The 25,522-nt window shown below is 39.5% G+C and overlaps 1 protein-coding gene across 1 annotated transcript in view; it reads right to left on the bottom strand.

The window, feature by feature from the left end:
- Positions 1-25,522, bottom strand: part of si:ch211-186j3.6 (neural-cadherin) — a 384,844-nt gene that overhangs the window by 14,032 nt on the left and 345,290 nt on the right. Inside the window, exon 35 of the mRNA XM_041985518.1 lies at positions 11,715-11,959. Coding sequence (XP_041841452.1) covers positions 11,715-11,959 — 245 coding nt within the window. The remainder of the gene's footprint in view (positions 1-11,714; positions 11,960-25,522) is intronic.

Below are 25,522 nucleotides of genomic sequence, written 5' to 3'. Positions count from 1 at the left end.
AGGATGTTAGTCACACATAGATTAATTATAAATTCAAGAGTAATTAGATTATATTTGCTGAGACAGAGATGGTGTTTTTTTCCTTCATTGTTGAGTTGTCTTATTGATTGTTAAGAACTCAGGAGAATTTTCTATTCAAATAAAAACAACAAATAAAAAAGCTACACAAAGAGCAAATAAAAGGCAGAACAAAAGCTACAAACCAAACACTAGATGTCTGAAATAATTCAAAATAACATGAGTAATTTCTATTCTGTCCAACACATGCTCTGTAGTGCCTTGAAATGAATTATGCATCACTGGTGTCTTTTGTAGGGAAAGATGAAAATATAAAGTAAAGATCTTCTATTTCTCAGTGCATGGGGGAGAGACTGACCTGGAATAAAACATCATTTAATTTTTCAGCACAGACAAAGAGGGACTTCACTTTCAGAGAGAAGCCATCTGTATGAGAAGCTGGTGGAGTCCCAAAGAGAAGAAACATGAATCCCTGGAAAAGTAGGTTTTATTTCAATTTAAACACAAACACACGCACACGGCGAGTTTCCGGAAACATCATCTTTACAGCTGCATGGCCTGCATTACCACCAACAGGAACATAGTATGTAAATATGTGTAAGAGATATAAAAGATGTTAAAAACTTCGGAGGAAAGTCCATTTACGGAGAATATTTGCCACATTTGGCCTCTGACTGAAAATACATAAATCAAGTCAAGTTAATCTTTCCATGTTTTTGGGCTTGGGGGTGTTTTAAAGTCTCAAGGTCAAGTTGAAATCCTGCAGTCGTTCTGCAGCTAAAAACACTTTAAGTGACATTGTATGGTAAATTGCTTTTCTTTTTTTTTACTAGAAAGATGAAAATGCTGTTGGGGTAGTAAAAGAAAAGCTCTTCATCCAAGCCGGCTGCAGGGGCTTGTCAGCAGCTGTGTTTGATCCCCGCATGGTGGCAAGTTGAGACCCTGGAAGACAGCGACGCAAAGTAAACGAACGTACACGTTGTTCAGAGTGGTATTGATGAATAAGGGCTGCAGGTGAATTTAAATTTATTTAATGTACCACAGTTGACCAGCTAATTAGTTAACAAGCCCACAAAGTGACAAGAGAGGTGGCCATTTCCTCGGGAGCTAACAAGCAGGATTACACTTGTGTTCGTGCTAATAAGTTATATAAGGAGGTCTCAGCAGCTCCTGTCTCAGGCTCTGTCCATCACATGACCTGTACGTCTAACCAAAGTCACGCCAGAATCATTGCACAGCTTAGGTATTAACTTGAGGGTTTCCGAATAAAATGTTAACACAACATTTCACCCAGTGTGAAGTCTTTGAGAACTTCTTGTCTGTTATCATGTCTTTCCATCAGGGGAAACCATCCACCAGCATTAATGTGTCTACCTGAACTTGAGAAAAACAGCCAAGTACTGAAATATGCACAATGTTTTGGTTGCTTTGGAACAATCTGAGCAAGCAGGAAACAGACACTGAAGACCACACTGGGTCAAAAAGTAGAGGCCTTGTTTTTTTTATATGAACAACATAAATAAAGGATGCAGCTGGGCAATGCAGGGGGAGGCTTGGAAGGCAAATGAGCAATGTGGTGAACAGAACAGGTGGAATGAATGAACACTCCTTCACTTATAAAGGATGAATGGGACAAATTTAAGTCAGAATATCTCAGCTACGCCTGTCTGAAAATAAGGTTTTTAACAGCTAAATAAGCAATCAATACTCTGGCTGACTCCCACACAAAGTGTTTCATACATAAACTTCAGGAAACATCCTTCCATCTTGTGCAGGTTGGACTAAATTAGTTAGATGCAGTAACTGGGCAGCTGTCTGATGAAGTCAGGACATGTTTTACCTGTCGGCTATTGTGTCTAGCATCATAGAAATCAATACATAAAATAAGTCAATTTTTATGTATCTCCACATAGGCAACTCTCCACACTTTGCCCCTTTTCTCCCCCTGAATTGTTTTCCAGTTCTAGCTTACACAATGGAATTACTCCTCCTTTATTATAACTTGCTGATGGGAAGCTTGGGGTAGTTTTATAATGTGTGAACAGAGCCGAAGGTAAGCACCTGCAGCTGATCTGTGCATTTTACTGTCAGTGAGGCAAAGCAGTGAAGTTACACTGAAACCATTCAGTAACTTGGAGGAAAAAAAATCTTTAAAATTTAATATTTTGTTGGACTGCGATGAGTTTCTGTGTTATGATTGATGCTAGGAAAATTTCTAGACATAGTTCAAAAGGGCACATCTCTGTCAAAAAAACACATGCCCACCATGAAGCGCTGAAATACCCTGAGTGGAAATTACTCTATTCTTATTTATTAAAATGGAAGAAGTTAAAAGCCACAAGGACATTTTTTCAGAGAATTGAAACAACCAACTTCTTATTCTTATAGCAGAGAGGTCATGTGGAAACCAGGAGAGATGAAACCAAACATAATAGCTAAGTGACCTCTCCAAGTCAGGAATGAGATCCTGACCCAAGTGGAGGAGTTCAAGTCTTGTCCATGAGTGAGGGACGGATGGAGCGGGAGATCGACGGGGGGATCTGTGCAGCATCGGCAGTGATGCAGAGGTCTGTTGTAGGAGCTGAGCCGAAAGGCAAAGTTCTTGATTTACAGGCTGATCTACGTTCCTGCCCTCATCTATGGTCACTGTGGGTAGTGACCAAAAGAACAAGGTTGCAAATACATGTGGTTGAAATGAGTTTCTTTTGCAGGGTGGTCGGGCTCTCCCTTAGAACTAGGGTGAGAAGCTCTGTCATCCAGGAGGAGCTCAGAGTAGAGCCGCTCCTCCACATCCAGAGGAGCATGATGAGACGGCTCCGGCTTCCGGTCGGGATGCCCAATTAGGCAGATATAATTAATGTAAGATTAAAAACACTTGTGGATAGCTGAACTGGGCTTTTGTCAAATCAGGAATCTGGAAACAAGATCAACAATTTCAATAAATGTGGTTGGAGATTCTGAGAAACAAAAACACCATCCTGATGAACTTCTGACCCAAATACATTGTCATTGAGCAAACTAGTTCTGCTTAAGTTGGATTTATACTTGCGTACAGCAGGGCTGGCGAAATGTGCTTTCGCACTCGAGCACAGGGTTACGTCGTTGTGTTGCAATTTCCCTTACAAATCTGAAGGTGGCAGCAGGACATGACTTCAGTTCCGGCAAGCATTTCCTGTTTAGAACAACAATGGTGGCCGACATGGTGCAGAGTCGTTTTTAAAAATGGTGGTTATTGCACAAATTTAGCCAGAAGATCCAGCAATCCCGAAACATGTAGTCACAAACTCACTAATCACTGGGGAGTACGTCCGAGTAACCGTGCTGCGCTGGGGTGCACGTCAGGCCTAAGTTGTGCTGGCGGGGGTCACACTTTAATAATAAGAGTGTGAATAACTAGCACATGAATATCAATAAATATTGCACTGCAGGTGTAGGTGGTTATTCAGACAGTGGGGTGGTAGATGTGTGTTTTGGTGGGGGAGGGATGCATTTAACAGCTTGGGTGTACAAGCTGCTCTTGAGTGTGTTTTTACTCTGAGTGTCCCGAATCTTCTCCTGGAGGGGAGAGGGTGACCAGGCCACCGTGGGGAGTGCTGCTGTCAAGGGGCAGATATGACTGGTCTGTGAAAATGTTTAGATAGCTGTCAAGTGTCGAAGTATGCATGTTTTCCCGAGTAAATGCATCATAACAAAATGAGCAGCACTGCTCACCTTACCGGTCGGCAGTTTTTATGTTATGACTGATGGCTGTAATTAAATGTTGCGACGATGCAGATGACATCAGTGATCTGTCCACTTGGTAAGTTATATTTACACCACACACTGCTCCACCTAAATATCACACCTCTGTGGAAAAAACTGCAAAATGTGACAGGCTGTATTTCAGTGAGCTTTTCTCATGATGTTAACACATTTATCTCCTGCAGCTGTGTGCTGTAACCACAGTCTCCTGGAAAGAAAAAACAGCTCCTAGAAGTCACCACCAAGTAAGGGAGATGAAATGTCTTTAAAAACCCAGAGAAACTGCCGTCTTTAAGCCTGATTCAGCGCCTCATTCAGATAATCTCCGACATGAAACCAGTGAGCACCAACAAGGCAAATGTTCAAATTTTTAAAATAAATATGTTAAATTGGAAGAGAGTGCATTTGGAAAGTATTCAGACCCCTTTCAATTTTTTACTATTTGCAATGCTGTTAACACAATTATTCAAATTCTTCTGTTCATAATGTTCCCAGTTAGCCTCCATAACTCTCCCATGGAAGAAGTTTGGGGTAACTAGGATGGTTCTTAGAGCTGGTTGCCTGGCCAAAATGAGCAACCCAGAAAAGCCTCAGTGAGAGAGGTAAACAAGAAGACAAAGATCACAGTGGCTGAACTTAAGAGATCCGGTGCGTGAATGCTGGTGGGGGAGATCCAGAAGGACAACAATCACTGCAGCCTTCCACTTATCTGGGCTGTATTGTGTGACGGAAGCCAGTCCTCAGTGTGTGTCCTCATAAATTAATGCTCGGCATTTACAATCTGCAGTATGTGAGTAAGCACTAGGCACAGTTTAGGGACTAGTTTGACCAGAAATAAGGTTACAGTGTTGACAGTGGTGAAAAGGATGGAAAGTTTTGAAGACAAGACATGGCTTTTTTAAAGGACCTTAAATGCCATACTGTGGTTGCTTTTGTCAGCCACAGAGGATCTGCAGGGAAGAGTGGCAGAAAACCTCCAAATCCAGGTGTGTCTACAAGCTCGTTGCAACATTTCAAAGACGACTCACGGTTGTTTTAGCCACAAAGTGATATTTCAGTTAGTCATTTTTCTAACAGCTGTGTAACAATTTATATGTTTGTGCTGTTATTATTGGTACTGAATGTAGATTGATGAGGAAAAAATAAATGAAACACTAAAAGGGGGTGTGAACACTTTCAGAATGCTCTGCACGCTAATCTAAATAGTATATATTGAAGATTGAAAAGCACCCGGTGTGCCAATCCCAAACAAAAGCTAAATATTAAAATATCCATGAAAAAATTTAGCAGGAAACCATCACCATCACACAGCTGACAAACTTGATCTGATGAAGCTAAGAAACTAGGGGATTTTTTCTTTTACCACAGAACATGTCTTTAATCTTCACCAATTATATCCTTCTCAAAAGATCTGTTTTCTTCAAGAGTTGCTGTCCTTCTTTCGTTCTTCTTATCCAAACATTTAGTGTCTGCACAAGCAATATTTGATGAAGGTGTTAAAAAAAAGTCTCTCACCCCTACTTAAATTTCAGAGGGGGAGATGCTTGACCAATCGAGCGCAGAATGCTCTACCGATTGAAATTACCACCAGAGCCCCTGGAGCATTGATCTCAATTTCTGCAGGTTTGAGTAAACAGCACCTTGTACGCCTACAAATCAAGTAATTAACACTTAAAACAGAACTGAGCTTCACCAGGATCAAGGCTGGATGTTGCATTTAATATGAGCCTGTAGCCAAATTGGAAAGGAGAGATGTGGAGGTGAAAAATACAGAGGAAGAAATGATCATTTGAACTCTGCCTCATCCCAGAGTGGGAAGGAGGTGTCCTCTGAAATACCAATGAGACAAGCAGACAAGACGAGCAGCAGTGTGACACTGACACCATCTTTCTCTGAAGCATGCATCCTCTGCTTTGTTATATTGTTTGCTCTCTACTGTTTTCTTTGGTATTGTTAAGTGCTCTGTTTTATTTTGCAGCCCTCTGATCTGTTGTTTCATTCTGCTCTTTACTCTTTTGTTGCATTGTCCTCAATTAAGCAGCAAGAACATGCCACTGTTCTGACAGTTCTCTGTGTTTGACTGTGCCCAAGGCACTTTCTCTGCAGAGGGTCCTTGAGGAATAGGAATACAGAGCTAAACGTACAGGTAGTTGAATATTCAACAAGGAACGCAGAAAGGCAAGCATACAGAAAAATGTGGATTTCAACAGCAGCAAAACAGTGTGTTCCAGTTTATCCGCCCACACACAAGAAGTAGTCCTGCTACAGTTATACCAGAAGTTTATCAGCTATAAATCTTCTAACCTCCAATTCTTACCAACATTTTCTGATGCAGCGATGAAGAATGATGAACTGTCATAAAATAATCGTATTTTCAGTTCATTATCGGATTCTTTAAATTAAGAGGAGCTCAAACCAAATCTCCCGTTCCACCACATCCCAACGCTGCTTTATTAGACTGAGATCTGGTGACTGTGGAGGCCGTTGGAGTCCAGTGAACTCATTATCATGTTCTAGAAAGCAGGCGGAGATGATCTGAGCTTTGTGACATGGTGCACTATCCTGTTGGAAGCAGCCATCAGAAGATGCTACGCTGTGGTCATAAAGAAATGAACATGGTCAGCCACAATACTCAGGCAGGCTAGTGTTAAAAGCCCTGTTTCCACCAATGGGTCCAGGTCGGAACGGGATACATTTTTTAGGGAGTGTTTCCATTGGTAAAAACTGGGAAGGTTGCCAGAATGTCATGTGCCAGAGTAGCAACAGCTTCATGTTTAAATATAAAGAGGATTTTTTTTTTTGTTAGTTAAAGCCCCATAACAAGAAGAAAGACCAAAAGCTGCTGGATGTCCACCATTCTCCTCCTCTGTTTCTGAATTGCATTGTCTACTAATCGGGAGATCAGTGGATCGACTCGGCTTCCCACTCTATAGGCCCAAATGTCCTTGGGCAAGACACTGAACCCCATGTTGCTTTCCGATGTGTCTATTGGTGTTTGAGTGTGTGTGACAGTAAAAAAGCACTTACTATAATAACAATAGAAGTGCTGTGTGTGAGAGAGATTGGGTGAATGTGACGTAGTGTAAAAGCAAAAAAGATCAACGTATGACTAGAAAAGCTCCATTTAAGTACAGTCCATTTACACTTTACCACTTAAAATTCAAGGAAGGTGTTGCACTATAATGTAGCTGCTGCATCCGGCTTATAAGGTGCCTACCTAGTAAGGGTTTAACAGGCTGCGGAAACAGAGATCAAGGCTGGACCTTTTGGTTGAAACAGGGTTTGGACCATGCTCAGTTGATATCCCCACACCATTACACCACCAGCAGCCTGAGTTGTTGATCCAAGATGGGATGGATCCATGTTTTTATGATGTTTCCACCCAGTTCTGAGCCTGAAAAGGAGACTCATCAGACCAGCAATGTTTCTCCATCTTCTATTGTTCAGTGGTGGAGTCTGTGTGAATTGTACCCTCAGTTTCCTGTTCTTAGCTGACAGGAGGCACCCGGTGTGGTCTTCTGCTGCTGTAGTCCAGCTGATTCAAGGTTGGACGTGTTGTGTGTTCAGAGATGCTATCCTGCAGACCTTGGTTGGAACCAGTGCTTATTTAACTTCCTGCTGCCTTTCTATCATCTCTAACCAGTCGGCCCATTCTCCTCTAACCTCTGACAACAAGACATTCTGGTCCAGGCAGCTGCTGCTCACTGGATATTTTCCCTTTTTCAGGTCATTCTCTGTAAACCCTAGAGATGGTTGTGTGTGAAAATTCCAGCAAACATTCAGACCAACAACCATGCCACATAAGTCATATAAATCCCCTTTTTTCTCTCATTCTGGTACTCAGTTTGAACTTCACAGAGTCATCTTCACCATGTCTACATGACAAATGCATTGAGTTGTTGCCATGTGATTGGCTGATTTGCTGATTTGTCTTAAACAGTTGAACAAGTTTACCTGACAAAGTAGCCGGTGAGTGTATATCTACTGTATCAGCAGACAACTATCCATAATAAAGACAACATATATTTCTAAAACACATTAACTGGATTGATCAAACTTCAAACATGGAAAACAACAAGGATGTTAGATAATGAAAATACAAAGTGTTTCAGACCTGAAAGGAAAACATGAATTAAACAATGAGGATTCTTGAAACATCTCCAATTGGGGGATTACTTTCAGAAGAAAATACCAGCACAAAAACCATAAATGGAGTGCTTAATGTCTTATTCAGATATACAATGGGGGAATTTCTAAGCAATCTCGGCTTTGTGCCAGAGTCTACAGACTATAAACCTTGCTTTTATCTACATTGTGACTAAATGGGAGAGGGGGGTGAATGCTGAAAATACAACTGAAGAATGGCTTAGCATATGTGAATCACAACCAAAAAAGAAGAAAAAAAAAAAACAAAACTCAATAAAAAGGAGAATATTTGCCTGGAAAAAATTAGCCTGCTCTTCAATCACACCTAAAATAAAGGCTAAACAGAAACGACAAAGCATGTGCACATATTCTGGGAATGTCACAAATGAATGACACTCTGGGAAAACAGACACAGTGATCGGTGAAATAATGGATGTGCAATACGCAAACAGTCCATGCGTACGTATCTTGGAAATGAAAATGAAAGTGTAAATTATAAGGATGGGCTTTGAATCGAGGTCTTATTGATCTCATACAAGGAGCTGATGAGAAACTGGTGTAAAAATGAACTTCGTGCTGTAAAGACCTCAGAAATTCCAAGTGTTTTCCAACAGGGAAAAATTCTTACTTCATCAGAGTGAGAACGAATTATTTGTTCCCAAATACTGAGCATTGTCAAAGCTACAAGACAATACATTTAAATACGCCCTTATTCCATAACAGACATGTGCAACCATTACTTAAAAAAAAAAAAGTTATTTAATATGTCTGCTAAATATCCTCTGCTGTAAACACAATAATTATACTTAATGAATGCTTAAGTGTAAGAAAAGAGCATCTTTTAAACTTCTAAACTTCTTTCCATTTAGGTTTTGATGTAATTTTTGGAATAATGCTTCATATAAGGTTTAAAATATCTGAATTAATTTCTGGATGAACTACTTTATAATCTAGAGAAGAGGAATAAAGTTCGCTTTAAAATCAGTATGCATGAGTGCAACATATGACACAGAGGGTGAAGGGTCATGGTGAATTAAGTTGGTGAACGTTTGTTCTCCAGTCTGACTCCAGTGAAAGTCTGTTGTTTTTAATTTATTTATTGTCTAATTAAGTCTTTCTAATTAGAAATGGTTACAACTGTAAGTCCCACGTGAGACAATTGTTTTTTTTTTTCCATTTCCTACGCTTGTTCTAGCTTACTGATAGAATAAATTATTTCATGTTTAGGAAAAAAGGACAATTTGGTATAAAATACAGTGTTACAAAACATTAAAATGTAATTCTGCCATGAAGTGGACGAGGCTGAGAACCACTAAGACCTCTTCATACTTGTACAGATTTAAAATGTTTTGGTGTCATGACAAAGAGCTCTCTGCTAATTTTCTGTCATTTGTGAGGGTAAACTCAGCAAATGACTTAAAGCAACACAACATGAGTTTTCTCCACAGGGTGGCCGGGCTCTCCCTTAGAGATAGGGTGAGAAGCTCGGTGATCTGGGAGGTGCTCAGAGTAGAGTCGCTGCTCCTCCGCATCAAGAGCAGCCAGATGAGGTGGCTCGGACATCTGGTCAGGATGCCTCCTGGACGCCTCCGTTGTGAGGTGTTCCGGGCATGTCTCACCGGAAAGAGGCCCTGGGGAAGACCCAGAACACGCTGGAAGGACAAAATCTTGGCTGGCCTGGGAACGCCTCGGGATCCCCCTGGATGAGCTGGTGAATGTGGCCGGGGAGAGGGAAGTCTGGGTTTCCCAGTTTAGGCAGCTGCCCCCGCGACCTGACTCCGGATAAGCGGCGGACAATGAATGAATGGATAGATTTTATTGTTTTTCTTATTTCTGTGAAGCACTTTGAATTGCCTTAGAGCATGAAATGTGTTATATAAATAAAGTTGCTTTGCTTCGCTTTAAAGTTTTCTCTTTAAAACTGGGCTGGATGAACTACAGCCAACAGGCTTAGTATCTGACACCGAAGGCTAATTACAACATACCCTCCACACATATATCGACAAGGCAAATTATTTTCCTTGTTTCTTTTTCATTAAGGTTCTTTCCTGGCAGCAGTCATTACCGTGCCGCTCCCTCCCGACAGATGCCCCGTGCATCATCACATCTGCTTCGAAAGTTGAATGTTGTCAGGTCTCAGAGTGAGCACATTAACTATTGTTCCTCGTAAAACACACAACACACACTCAAAAACCAAATCACTAATTATCACAGAAACATCCAAAACATTATCAGAAAAATGTGGAAACAAACCGCTGACATGTGTTTGTGAGTGTGAAAATGAAATGAAATAAGGACCTAAGAGCTGTACCAGACTTTCACACATTGTCATGTTGCACTTATCAGCTCCTAAAATATAAACTCCAGTATCTGTTAACCTTGGTAACTACACACATCTATGATAACACCAGAATATAAAGTTAGATGTGATAATTAAGGGAGACTTCATCCTGTGTTAATTAAGAATCAGACTTGAAGATAAATTCAGCTCTGCAAATATAAATAAGAGACCATCGCAATTTATTCTTAAATCAGCATCTCTGAGTATTAAGTTCCTACACTAGCACATCTCATTCTTTTTTATGAGGACAACAAAGCTATAGAAGGAGAATGGGCTGAATGGGATGTCAGCAAAGTCATCACTGAAGAACTGAAGGCCAACAGCACGGTGGTAAACTGAGGCTGAGGTGAAGTGCAACAAGAACATTTGGAAACAGACTGCTGAAGAACTTACGTCACAAAAAGCCAGACAAAAGTCTTCATCAGAGAGAAGTTTGAAAAAGACCAAAGGAACTGGACCATAGAACCCTGGAGCCCAACATCTAGTTGTCTTCTAGTTAGACGGAGACCTAAAAAGGCCTGCAAGCCACAGTGGCTCCAACATCTGTTAAATATGGAGGAGGATCAGTGATAATCTGGTGGTGCTTCAGTAAGGCTGGAATCAGTTAGACGTGAATCAATGCTACACATTGCGGCTGGATTGTAAACCTTCTGGAAGGGACATAAATGCCACGAAAACTTCCTCAGATCACCTAAAGGGTAAGCTATCCTCACATTTTTCCCCACAAACTACCATTCCTGAGAAACTGATAGCGCTCGGAGGCACCGGTGATCTTACAGAGTTTTAAAGGTTAAAATTATGCTCTAAAGAACAATAGTTTGATCTGCAAATTAAGAAAATTGTTAGTGGTTCACAAAAAAAATTAAGCATTAAAACATTAAAAAAATGTCCATTTCACAAACATTTGTGCCTATAAAAGATAACACCTGAGAAACTGATCATCTGATGACTTGTACTGAACATCAAGCCTGGATTTATCAGCTGTCTAATGGTACTTGTTTAACCCTTTAAGATTCAGGATATGTTTTAAATATCTGAACTAAAAAAAAAAACATCCTCCTCTTCAGACACTGACAACTCCACAACTAAAATACCGAACATCCTTGGGCTCTGCGATTACGAGACGCTCTTCATCCCCAGGCAAGACAGAAACACCAGCACAAACTGTACATTGTCCCTCACACTAATCAAAACTGTAAATCAAAGAAGACCCTCATGAGAATGAGTCAATGTTGTTCAGCTGTTTTCTAATCTGCAGGTTGACGAAACTTGTAATAGAAAAAAAAAAAGAAAAGCTCTTACAAACAAACTGGAAGGCTTACAGGGTGAAGAGTGGTGAGAGGCTGTTGATGTGACTTATAAAATCACTAAATTCCTAAATGTAAAAGTCTTTTATATATAACTATAAAAACACTTAGAATGGATGAAATAACAAATACATGTAGCATGCACTGGTAGTAATATCTACCCAGTAAGGCCATGAAGCAGATGCAGATGGCAAAGAGGGAGCTGAAGCTCAGGCCCACGTCCTCCCTGTAAATTGCCAGTGTTGTTTCGCAGTGCCGCCCCCTGTAGCCCTCTGGGCAGTGGCAGGTGAACTTGGAGGGTGACTGGGCCACGCATGTCCCACGGTGGCAAGGCCGCGTGGCACACAGGGTGTAAACACAGGATTTCCTGGTTCCATTTGCACGAATCATGTGACCAGGAGGACATCTGTAAAGATAAAGTCAGGATACACGAGGGAGTTTAAGGAAAGAGGGGAAGAAAAACAAAGAAAATACTATTTAGAAGAGAATGATTCAGATAAACAATGTTAGATTTTATTAGGTGATTTTGTTATTGCCCCAGTGGAGTGGGAAATTTATATTTTCCATTAAGCAGAATTCCTAAAGCACTAAAGCACTGGCATCTGAACAAACATAATTCAAACCCAAAGCAATTATATGGTAATGTAAGGAAACCATGAGAACAGCACTGTCCACTTTAGAGCTTCTGTTAATTTCTCTTCTTCAAGCAAACAACACAAACCAGGAGTCATGTGAAAGCAGAGACTCTGCTGATTACAAAGATGTCTGTCTCATCACTGTGGGACTAAACTCTGGGAGCTAGCAGTGAGAATCAGAAATCATGTCTTACTTTTGCTGTTTTGTGGTAAAATCTTTTATTCCAGTTCTAAAAACTAATGTGTTCTCCTGTTATCCTGTCTTTGTTTGAAATAAATCATGAAGGGCCTCCTGGTTTCCATAGAGATGAATGAGGTTTTATAGGGAAGTATTCACTCTTCCTATCATAGACTATCTTGGGTTCACTTCTTTCTGGATCCTCATGGTGTTTCTAAGGTGAATGTGGGGCTATCCCTGGATCCTCCTGACTGACCACTGATAGAGGTGTCCATCATCAGCATTGGCTTAGGTCCTCCTGAGATATTTACCTGCGTAACACCGCTATTACAGCACCTGGAAAACTGCTCAGGTTCACTTCTAATATCTGGTTTTCAATAAAGGTACTGCAGGTTTCTTTTAGGAGGAGATAAACATTCCAGGTGAATTTACTCTCTGACACAGTAACACGGATTCTCACATGTTTCAGCTTTCAGAGACCAAGATTATACATACAGCCCTTGTACGTATGAAGATACAGTAAACTTAATTTATTATAAGTAATTTAAGATAGGAAGCAGAAAAAACAGACCTTGTCAAAAAGAGCTTAACTGAACCAAATCAGGTAATGAGACAAAGAGAGTCTGACTTTTTTTTAATGCAGTTATTGTTCAATGTCAGGTGGCTCATTCATGGTCATCAGGGATAGAAGGCTAAGTGTCTGTCTTAGTTAAAGCAGCAGTGAAGTATCTAGTATTAACAGTACACAGTACACCAATTAAGCTTTAGCATTAACACAAAGCACACCTGTTTTTCTGCCATTTCAGTTATAGCATTGTTCTCTGTGGTAACCTAACCCAGCATCCTGAGCTGCAGACTGCTGCTTTAAAGCCCACAATGGTAAAAAAGAAACAGTGGGACCATGAATGCTCTGCTCATCTAAATCTCCCACTCTGGCCTCAACCATCATTCTGTTATGAACGATATGAGGGTGCAACGGAGCAGCAGCACATCTGGGATCATAAGAATATGCATGAATGCACAAAGTAATAAGTAAAATGCAAAACATATTAAATAAATGTGGTGTATAATTCTACCCAAATGTAATAAATCAAAGTATTGTTTTTCTTGAAAAAAAAAAATCCACTTTATTAAGAAAAAGGATTCAGCACTGAAACAAAACAAGTACTAAGAGAAAATACTTGAGTATATTTTTTTTATCTGAGTAAATGTGACTCATTACCACCCACGTCTAATCTTATGGAATATTTATTACAGTTTCCACCAGTGGAAAAAGTTAATTACTCCTTTAATCAGTGATCTTAAAGGGATGCAGTCTTTAATAGAGCAGGAACTGCGGGAGATGAAAACGCTGACTGTAGCACTGGCAGTAACAAGGGTGATTTTACACAGACGAGGCCACATTTTCTGCCTCACTTCAGAAAGCAGAGCTGTAATTAAAAGCTCATTTGGGTGTAACAACTCAAACAAACATTTTATGAACCCATTAATGCAGCATCTCATTCAGTGTCTATGGAACGGCTCCAGGCTGTGCATTTTGATGACATCAGGAAAGAGTTTTGCCTCTGGTGAGATGCTCATGCTTATAAATATTGACTTAACTTTATGATAACGGAGCTACATAAATTCAGAGCACTGCTTTAATTGACCTCATATTTGCTCCTGTGTCACCAAACTAATCCAGACAAGGCGACGAGGAGTTAAAATACATGATCTCCCAAAGTCTTCAATTATTATATAATCATAGTAATATACAACTAATCTGCTTAGCTATTCACACTTTTACTGCCAAGAGGCTCTGCCAACTCAATTATTTGTTTTTAATGAAATCTTTGATTCAGTTCAAAAAGGAAAAAAAAAAGATGTGTGTGTGTGTGTGTGTGTGTGTATGTGTGTGTGTGTGTTATGTATATAGTTATGTGGTTCAAACTGAGCATCAGAATGAGGAAGACGGGGGATTTAAGTCACTTTGAAAGTGGCATGGTTGTGGCTTATTTCGGAAACTGTTGATCTTCTTGGATTTTCACACACAACCATCTCTAGGGTTTACAGAGAATGGTCTGAAGAAGAGAAAATATACTATGAGCAGCAGTTGTTTGGCCCAAATTGTCTTGTTGATGTCAGATAAGAATGGGCAGACTGGTTGGAAACTATAAAAAGGTAACAGGGAGTCAGATAACCACTGGTTCAAACCAAGGTACGTGGTAACTATGCAAAGCCACCAGATCTCACTTCGATAGAGCAGGGGATCTCTAACTCCAACTATCAAGGGCTTCCCCCAAGATGCTTCCCCGCTTCAACACACATGACTTAAACTAATGAGTCATTGTGCAGAACTTGTCAACAAGCTCTAGGATCAATCTAATCAAGTGTGTTGGGAAAGGAAAACATCTAAAACCTGCAGGACAGTTGTCCTCTAGGACTGGAGCTTGAGATCCCTGAAAAAAGGACACCGCTGGGACGTTGTGGAACAGTAGATTCTCATCGTAGATGACATGTAAATAGATACTTTAAACCTGAGAGTCTCGGAGCAGCGCTAATGCGAAGAGGCTGACTGTTCCACAGCTTAGGAGCAGCCTCCTGAAAAGCACCGTCAGTCCTGGTTTTCAGCCTGTTATATGAAACCTCCTGGAGCAGCTGGGTTGAAGACCTCAGAGCTCTAACTGGTGCATGTTAGTGGAGCAGCTTTGACAAGTATGATGGAGCCATACTATTTAAAATAAAAACTAGACAAGCTCTCAACCCGGATGCTGAAACAAGAAGCCAGCACAGGAGGATGGGATCACGTCATCTCCTGCATTCTGAATAAGTTGTAACAATAAATGTACATGTAAATGCAGGAACATATCAACTCTTACTCTGTGATAATCTTGAGCAAGTGACTGTTTTTGGCTAAGATCAAGGACCATTTGAATTATGTAATACTCCCTGTCCTTGGTGCCAGAAATGTCCCTCTAGTTTCCATCTTGCTCTTGGTGCAGGTGTAGATTTCTACCAGAACCAGAAAGAGGAAAATGCATATTTCCTCTTTATTAAGTGAAAAATTCTTAAGGTACATTTTTGGAGGCATTTCAGCACAAGTCAAAATACACCCATCCCCATATGAGTCTACAGGAAACGATTTCACTTTTTGCCTTAAGAGCAAAGACAAAGTGGAATGACCTGTTGAAGGCAACGCCAGCAAAGCTAGACTTCAAATTTAATTTTCACAGCTCAGAATAAATGCCAGCTATCTTGATAATGTAGGGAGAAACACGTTCTTGCTGTTTGAAAGACATTTAAAAAGGTAATTAGCTGTGTTGAGGATTTGTGTGCCATCAGCAGAGCTCAGCAGTCGGTGTTCAATATGCTTTGCTGGTGTTTGAGTAGGTGTAGGATAAAGGACACCTGTCACTCAAACACAGCACCGCTCCTCTTTTCTGTTATTCCCCATCATGAGCCACGGCTGGAGTGTGTCTTATAACGAGTGTACAGTGTCTATGTAACCCAGATGAGCTTCCATGCTCACGCTCAGTAATTAGCAGCAGGTGTGTTGCTGTGGCTTTTTCTGATTAAAGGCTGCTTTCGGTTTTTACAATTCTCACAACTTTTTAAAGATCATTCTGGTGAAAAAAAATAATAATAATAACATCTTGATTTCATCCATCACGCTGATGTTTTTTAACTTGTTTGTTCTTTTAGAGGCAGTGAAAAGAAAATAGCAAGAAGTTGCAGATTGCTGCTGATTATCAAATTCCACACCAAAAAAAAAAAAAAAAAAAAATGTTGGGAGGTTTCAAAGCTTTACATTTCTACATTTAAAGCCTGGTTGCTCTGTTGTGTTGAGGCGTTATGAAGAGCATGTTTTTTAAGATAAGATTTCCCGCTAAGTTTCCAGCTTTTTGCGTTCACATGAACATATCCACACTGGAAGTAGTTACAAAACCTTTTCCATTCAGAAAAGAAAAAAATAATAAAATGTACAACAGCATATAAAAAAGGCCTTATGTTGGGTAGATTTGGAGTCTGATAACTTAATCTGTTTTTTCTTCCTTCTGTCTGAAATGACATACCAAAAAATAAATGAAGTATATCTTCACAACTACACAGGCTGTATGTTTAATCTTGGTCTCAGAAAGCTCAGACAAGTGAGATTACTACAGAAGTGTCAGAATCAGGATATGTGTTACTGTGTCACAGAGTAAATTCACCTGGAATATAGTAGAACAAGTAAATGTTATCTCCTCCTAAAAGAAAACCACATTACTTTCAGTGAAAACCAGACAGGAAGTGGTCCAGTTCATCTAGGAATGAGTGAAGTAATATCTGATGAGGAGCTGTACAAAAGTAGATGCTAAACAAATTAACCCGAGCAGTTTTCCAGATGTTTTAGTAGAGGTAAATATCTCATGAAGCCATTGGTTGATGATGATGATGGACATTTCTATGAATATTCAGATTCAGGAGAATCCAGGAATAGTTCCTAAAATTACCCTCAGAAACACCATGAGGACCAGAAAGACGTGAAACCCAAGACAGCTCAGGACAGAAAGAGTAAATACTTCACTATAAAACCTCCTTCATCTCCATGAAAACCAGCAGGACCTTCATGATTTATTTCAAACAAAGGCAGTCGTAGGAGAACACAGCAGAGTTTTTAGAGCTGGAATAATAATAATAATAAAATTACCACAAAACATAAAAAAATAAGACACAATTTCTGATTCTCACTGCTAGCTCCCAGAGTTTTGTCCCACAGTGATGAGACAGACATCTTTGTAATCAGCAGAGTCTCTGCTTTCACATGACTCCTGGTTAGTGTGGTTTGCTTGAAGAAGAGAAATTAGCAGAAGCTCTAAAGTGGACAGTTGTGTTCTCATGGTTTCCTTACATTCCCATATATTTGCTTTGGGTTTGAACTGTATTTGGTTTGGATGTGAATGCTTCGTAGAGTCTTTTAGCTGACTTTCTCCCCGTGATTTTAGTATACTACATGTTAGGATTGTTGCTTCCTGGTGTGTGCAAACATCTTCTGTACTGCATGTATGTATGTCTCTAGTCCCCCGCCCGTAACAATCATTGAAGTTTTAATAAAGTATTATTTGTCTTTGCACTTGCTTTTTTCAAGAGTCCATTTTTTGGACAGAATTTTATTAGAGTATGTATCTTCTCCAAAATGCACGTCTGACTTTACATTGAAACAGGCTTCAATAACGAACTGTTTCATGGATTTAGTCTCAGCTGTCCCTGCTTGGAAATAAAGGGTTTCAGAAGTGACAGGTTCCTACTGCAGTCTGAACATCCTAACTATCACATTTAAACTCGATGACACTGTATGTCTGTAACTGAGGCCATTCTCGGTAATTACAGAGATGTAATCGAGCTCTTGGGTAGGTTTTCTGAGCTTGGAGGACTCACTTCCAACATTAACTGCCGTCTAATCATCTTTGAAGGTTCAGTTCAGATATTAAATGGAAAAAAATTGACTGGGTGAGAGAGCAGAGGTGTACACTGTGTGTGGCAGCGGTAGCAAGGTTAGAAAGCTGAGCACCAAACAAACTAAGAAATGGAGGAATGGAGTGTAACGTACTGACTGAGTGGGGGAATGAGAGCTTTTGTAAAAGAAATAAATAAGAAAAAAAGTGGTGGATGAATGATGTGGGTGAGTGGATCAGAGAAGTGGGGGAAAAAAGGGAGGAAGGCAAGATTAAAAGCTAGAAGACTGCAAGTCTGAATAGAGGCTGACGTTTCCTGTGGGAGAAAAATTGCTGAGATTTGTGGATGTGGCTAAAAGCATCGTGTTTGATTCAGGCCGCCCAGCTGGAATGCACAACATTCCTGCTGACAAACGAACCAGCAGAAATACAGTGCTGCATGCGAAATGTTGATCAAGCAATCAAGCAACTTTGAATCCCATCAGGGTTTAAAATCCATCCATCTTTCATTCACAGAGATTATCAACCACAAATAATTCTGTGACTGAGCAGGTGGTGCTCGCCGCCTTATTCATTATCTTCTAAAGGGGACGTGGATGTTACTGGACACATTAGCACCAGTTTGTCTCTCTGGAGTCAGTTTTAGACAATAACATTGTCCACTGATCATACATTTGACATAGTGTTTGAAGAATTATTTTTAGAAAACATTGTGATTTTTGTCTGGGAATGACAAGCCCCTACATAAATAATCTATTAATAATGTATATTATCAGTGTACTGATACTAAGAGCCTTCCTGATACCTTGCAGTTAACTGCATTATAATAAAAAATACCAGATCTCTTTTGAGTTACATCATCCTGCATACAGTGTGTGTGGTGTATTTGTGTGTGCAACTCAATCTCTTCCTGCACGGCGTGATCACCTTTTTCTTTTCAGCTTTCCTGTTTTCACAGTGACAAGACAGCTGGAAGTCCACGTACTGTCACTGACTGTCCACAGCTTAACGATAAGGCAAAGAAACAGAGCCAGATATGATGTTTTTATCTTATGCTGCTCACAGTGAGGAAAGCCAGCAGACAACACAAAGCTGCACCTGTAAAAACCTGTACTTGGATGGAGACTGTACACAAACAACTTGGTAGATAATTGAACTGATATACGTTTAATTGCAATTCAAAGAATGACAGTTGAGTAAAATTGATAATATTACACAGAGCCATAAAAATAATAATTAGAAAAAACCAAAGAAAAAACAAAGCAAGTTTCCTTTCTTCATCACTGGGGCTAAAAAAGAAAAGATTGTTGGCATTGTTTGGCTTTTGAGCTACTGTGTATATATAAACATATATGTTTTTGTTCATTTCTCCTAAATGATCAGTGTGAATGACTAAATATGTTTTTAATTGCCAAATTTATTTTTATATATTGCAATAATCTGAACTTTTTGAACAAAACTACCAATAATGAAAACAGCGTTTCACTTAAAAACCAATGTTTCAGTTTTTTCTGCATAATCCTTTCAAAACATTAAATAGGTTGTAAAGAAATAAAATATTTGTTCTACAAACAACAAAAAAACAGCCATCACGTCCTCCGGCAACCTCCCCGCTAAGACTCTCTCACGCTTGCCTGAAGAGAGTGAGAGATCTCACTCGTTCAGGAGTTTTCCACATTAGGTGGTCATCATCTCCCCCACAGAATCAGTGGTGCCTCAGTGTGCCCAGTGATGACATCTTCAGCATTCATGACCTTGTTTCTGATGCGTATTAAAGTCACACAAATGGGAGAGGGAATTTTACCCCAGGGTAACTCCATGTGGCCACTAGGTGGCGCTCTGACTTTGGGTAGGTATTCATGTGCAAATATGTTCAATGAAAACTGGAAAATATCACCTGCTTTGATCAACTGAGTCCAGATTTACAGCAACTTCCTTTTTCATGTCGAAGGATTTGAGGCTTTTTGTAGGTTTTGACAAGTTGTACGTGTGTACTAAATTTCATCTTTGTTGGTGAATGTAGTAGGTAGGGCTGACTGAATGAAATATTGCAGGAGGGTGCTAAAGAGCCACTTTTGAATCTACTTAGACTATTGGAATAAAACTTAGTTCGTGGCCTGGGTCTCTTCAACCATGCTAGGTTTAGTAAAGATCAAAGTTACTGTGTGTCAGTTACAGGGACTTCCTGTTTCATAGCGTCATACTAATATTTGCCATTTGGTGAAGGAACTTGAGTTTTGTACTGTGGTATTATAAAAAGGTTAGACATGTTGTGAAGCACTTTAAAGTGTGTGGGGTTAATCATTGAGGAGGAAGGCATGACAAGGCAAAAAAGCTACTTCCTGTTGTAAGTGGGCAGCTTTATGACCTAGAGAGGAAATGATCATGTGAGTCACCGACTGATCACTGTAAGTTTGATGGTGATCGGATAAAATTTGAGTGATTTATTGCAGCCACACATATGCATGCAGATGCGTGCAGCATTACCTGTCCATCCCCTCTGCCACAGTCAGTGCTGCACCTCAGTCTGAAGGCCATTATAAGCTGTTTGCAATCATAAGTGATTGAAATGAGGCAGCATAGTAATGTTTTTTTTTAATAAATGCAGGTCATTTATGGTTTAAAACTAGTCACTAGTTGCCAGGGGTCGGGGCTATGGCATTGACAACATCTGGACATGTAAATGTGGTCAGGATGGAGCTGGAGTGAAACATGTTCAGTGTGGTGCAGATTGGATGTTGCATGTAATAGTAAGTGGATACCATGCTTGATGGGAAAACATAAAACTTTAAGGAGCCATAACCAGAACCTTCAATATTACTCAGAGTTGCGACACTCTAATTACTTCCCTGTACAAAAAATGACAGGTTACTGTAGATATTAAATAGTTCCAAACACCGGATCAGACTGCGGTCATTGCCAATGCATTCCATTGGTTTTCAAAGGTAAGTCGATGCAATATCAGTCTAATAAGTCACGAAAATGCATGTACATACTGTCGGACGTCCTGCATTAAAATAATTATGTCTGTTCAATACGATAAGTTCTTGTTTAAATGTATTTTGCCTTTGTATGTTATAGATATTGTCCTTTTACCCCATGACCTCCCAGCTTTTTTGTTTAGTTTGAATAAGTGTGGTCAGGGTCTTATGTTATTTATTTCAGTGTACTGATCAAATGCATTGTTATTCATAGATTCATATAATTTGATGTTCAATATGACTTAGTTTAGTGAAAATGTATTAAAAATTAATAAAAAGATATTGCTCTGTCACCTCTGTAGACATAACGTACCTCACACAGTTTCTTATTGTTGTTTATTCATGCAGCTATATTAAAATCCTTCCTGCCGACCGTTACAAGCCACCTCTTCCTCCATTCTGGGTCCCTCGGAAATCCTGAGAAGCCTCTCAGACCGGTTGGAGCATCCAAATGCTGCACAGTTCACCATGATTGACTGTTTTCTTGTCTGCTAAATGTTACATATAACCATTTCATATAATAGAAAATCACAGAGTGGGTGACCTGTTAGGTAATTATCCCGAGCCTACTGACTTTTCTCCATTAAATTTTATTTAAACATTTTAAATATTTATTAAAACTGCCTTGTCCCCTTTCGCTTTCCATGTTCCACCAATAACTTGAGTAGTAGTCACCTAAATTTGATTCCTAATTAACTTATATTTCACCAATTCCCTGTGCATCTCTATTCACTCACTTTAACTCTTGCATCGTCTCTTTTTACTCTTGCATTACTTTTTCCCCACATACTTGTTCACTTATTTGGTAAAATCCATTGATATTACCTCATGTTACAGCTGTTCTACATTTATGTTCTGTAGCTAACTAAGCCATTACTGTCATTTTAAAAAAAATCTTTATTCAGGAGCAGCAGGCAGTAACACTGACATCCATCAGTTTGTCATTTTTCTTTCTCCATGGTTTATTTCATTTCATTGTGCACACTGAAACTGATTTATTTACGTTGCCTTGTCCTATTGTCTTATGTCATTACATGCAACCACACGGCTGGCTTTAATAGATGAAAGTGAGCCAATAACAAGCTAATCATTTAACCTTACAAAAGTGAATTGTAAGGACGGTTAGCAGTAAGAAATATAGAGGCTAATGAGGATCACCATTACATCATTACACTTATTTAATATATTGTCAAACATGACTTGATCATCACTTAAATCAAGATTAACATAATAATGCATTCAGGGACAAATGTGTATGTGCAGCAATAATATGTTTATTTAGTTTTCACCCTCAGTAATCTGATCGCTGCTGTCTGTTCCGCAGTAGAGTCTAGCATCGTGGAGTTTGTTTGGAAGTATTGAAGGCTCCATGACCCACGTGACCTCTCTTTCAGCGAAGTCAACTGATGTCACAACTCTGAGTATATCAACGGCTCTGGCCATAATCACTAAACGCCAACCTCTTTGAGAAAGATTTTTTGATCACAAATTCCTCTAATGTGAACTAACAAATTTTAAAATCAGTGCAAAATGCAAGGCAAAGAAAAGGGCAAAAATAACCACAAAAATGGCACTTTTCTCAAGGTGGCCGACTTCCTGTTTAATTTAGACAATAAGTCCAAGAGGCTTTTTTGTACATCCTGGAATGTGCTATCTATATGCCCAAATTTGTCAGTGTTGGTCAATTTAGCGAGAGGGGTTAATTTGACTCAGTTCCAGGCCTGACTGGCATGTGCCCTGCCAAGTTTGGTTGAGATTAACGGTACAAGTGGTCAGTTACAGCGACTTCCTGTTCCATGGCGTCAGACCTGTATTTGCCATGGTTACGTTTGGTGAAGGAACTTGATTTTATTTTACTGGGGTATCTTGAAAGGGTTTGACATGTTGTGAAACACTTTCAAGTGTGTGGGTTTAATCATTAAGAAGTAGAACCCTGGAGTATGAAAAAAATCCCTTCCTGGGTGGGGTTTATGCCTAAACCAGAAATGGTCTTATGGATCTATTCAGGACTGGACCCTGATTAGTAACTGTAAATTTGATGTTGATCAGATGAAATTTGAGGGATTTATATGGATTTGTGATGTCATGGCGTCTTATCAAAGTTTGCCATGGCGCCATGGTCTTACCCTGCAGCGTAGAGCAACAGCTTTAACCAGATATAATGGGCAACTTGTTTTCTGCTCTCTGACCCAGTTTGGACCTAGCTGTGTCTAAAACACATATGTCAAACTGGTCCAGCAAAGGGCCGTGTGGCTGCAGGTTTTTGTTCCAACCAAGCAGCAGCACACCAGATTTGACTGATTCAATCAACTGATCTCAGTCTTCAGACAGCTGATTGGTCAAACTGTGTGCTCTTGGCTGGCTGGAACAAAAACCTGCAGCCACACGGCCCTTTGCTGGACCAGTTTGACATGCCTGGTCTAAAACATCAGAGAACTGGGTCTTCAAGTAAAAATATAACTTCCTGTCCCCAGGGGGCGTGGCTAATTTGTAAACCAATTTTTCACATGTACATGTGTTTAGGATGGAACTGGCATCATACATGTGAAATTTGCTTGTTTTATGTGGAAGTTATATCATTTTAGTTTGTCCTGGTGAGGCATCAAACTTTGAGGCCCTGCCCCTTGCCATACCCCTACTCTTTTGAGAAAGTCTTTAAAGACTTTTAATCACATCTGCCTTCTGAATATTCTGATCAATTTTCATGGCAGCATGATAAAAAGGGCTTCAAATGTTCAAAATGGCCGACTACCTGTTGGGTTTAGGCCTTTACTCCAAGAGGCTTTTATGTTCACACTGGCATGTACAATATCTGTAACAAATTTCATAAAGCTTAATGTGGTGCAGTAGTGGGGCTATAAAATTAGGTGGCACTGTTGCATAATAATGTCCAAACAGTCTTTCACACCCCAAAATATGAAATTTGTCAGATTTGTTTGGGGAGGGGGGTATACAAAATCTGGTGTGTTTTTGAGCATGTTCAGGCAACAGGCCTAATAATGGCACATAAGATGTACTTTCATAGAAAACATGAACATGGATATAGATTAAACAGAATAAATGATACACACTATAATAGAGAGTATTAAATAATAAAGAGCAGGCATTACAAATAAATAATAGATGAAGCTATTAGAAGCCTACAGGACTCAGTTTGGGGTCTTTGGAGCAAAATCAAAAGTGACATCAGAAAGTAAATAATCTCTATTCATGTGATATTCTTCCACAGTTTCTGCCTCTACGACTGTACATCTGTAAAATGGACAGAGCTACAAAAACGGACAGAAAGGAATGATGTTACTGGATAGAGCAGAGGTTTACACCTGGACTTTTACTCCAGAGTTAGGCTCTGTTTGTTTTTTATTTTTGGTTTTATTTATTTTTATTAATGCATGGCAGAGTTAAAATCTAACTGCTATTTGTGTAATGACAGTTAAGCTACGCCAGGTGTTGAAATTAAAGGAGGTTCAGTTTAGTAATTCTTGAAGAAAAGCTCCGGAAGTTCATAATAGGCACTTTTCCATTACCCCTAGAGTTGCGCAAAAGCTAAATATCACAATAAAAAAACGGTAATGAAAACACCTACATTTTGAAAAAAAAAACTCCCAAATATTGCTAAAAAGTTTTATACGCTCTCATGAGGTGGTTTTTCAGACGTGTCGATATAGAAGTATATCGCAAAAGTTTAATGAAAACACTTTTCTCGTATTTACGCTTCACCAGACGTGACCTAGCAGGTCACGTGACTCGTTCATTTTAAGTAGAGATGGCGCAGTCTGAGTAGACGCAGGAGGAGACAGGAATCTTTTTACAAATAATTAAAGAAAAAAATATAATCGTCATCCTTGATAGCAAACAACGGCGAAATGCAAGAGTTTTACAAAGATTTAGAAATCTCTATCCTTCTCAAAGTTGAGTCTAACGGGACAAGATTTTACGAGAATAACGGCTAATGCGCTAAACACTGTTCAATGGAAACACCTGCAAATCGCAACTGCACTTTATCGAAATGTTAGAAATATCGCTTTTATTTTGCGAAATACTGTAATGGAAACACAGTATAGTGTAATTATTTAGTGTAGCATATGTTTAAGCAACCTAGTTGTCGTATTATCATCAGTATGATATCTGTCTAATCAAATAAATTCAGTACAATTAAAACCAATTTTGACATTTATTTACATGTCACATAGAACTGAATCTATATTTATTCTGATACGTATAATGTTCTCGTTCACTAAATAAAAGTAGGGCAACATTTCTAAATTAAAGCAAATAAATAAAATGTAAAAATTCTGTGTTCAGATACAGACTTAAACCACTTTTCCAGATAAATGCCAACAGTTTCAGAAGCTCATTTTTCTTCTTTTTTTTCTGGTTGAGGAGTCAGCTGACGCTGTCAGAATTTCAAGCCTGGACTTGAACAGAGTCGGGACTATTCTCATACTCAAGTCCTCATCTGTGATCCTGGAACCAGATTTACTTTATTTTCCCTGCAGTTGTTTTTCGCCTGCTGCACTCACACACACTCTGACACCCTTCAATCTTTTATTTTTTCTGAAGGAACACTGATGAACACATTGTTGGACAGTGAATGTGTAGCTCAGGATCCAGGTGGACTGGTCATCTTGGACTCTAAGACTACTTATCTTCTGTGCTTTCACTTTAGATTTTGGATGTTGTTTGTTCAGATCTTTTATGTCTCATAACGATGTTTCACATTGGCACTTACTAGAAGTTTTTGTACATGTGACACACTGC

Source organism: Melanotaenia boesemani, chromosome 1, assembly GCF_017639745.1.
Source record: "Melanotaenia boesemani isolate fMelBoe1 chromosome 1, fMelBoe1.pri, whole genome shotgun sequence".
Classification (NCBI taxonomy): Eukaryota; Metazoa; Chordata; class Actinopteri; order Atheriniformes; family Melanotaeniidae; genus Melanotaenia; species Melanotaenia boesemani.
This window is presented reverse-complemented; position numbering and strand designations above follow the sequence as displayed.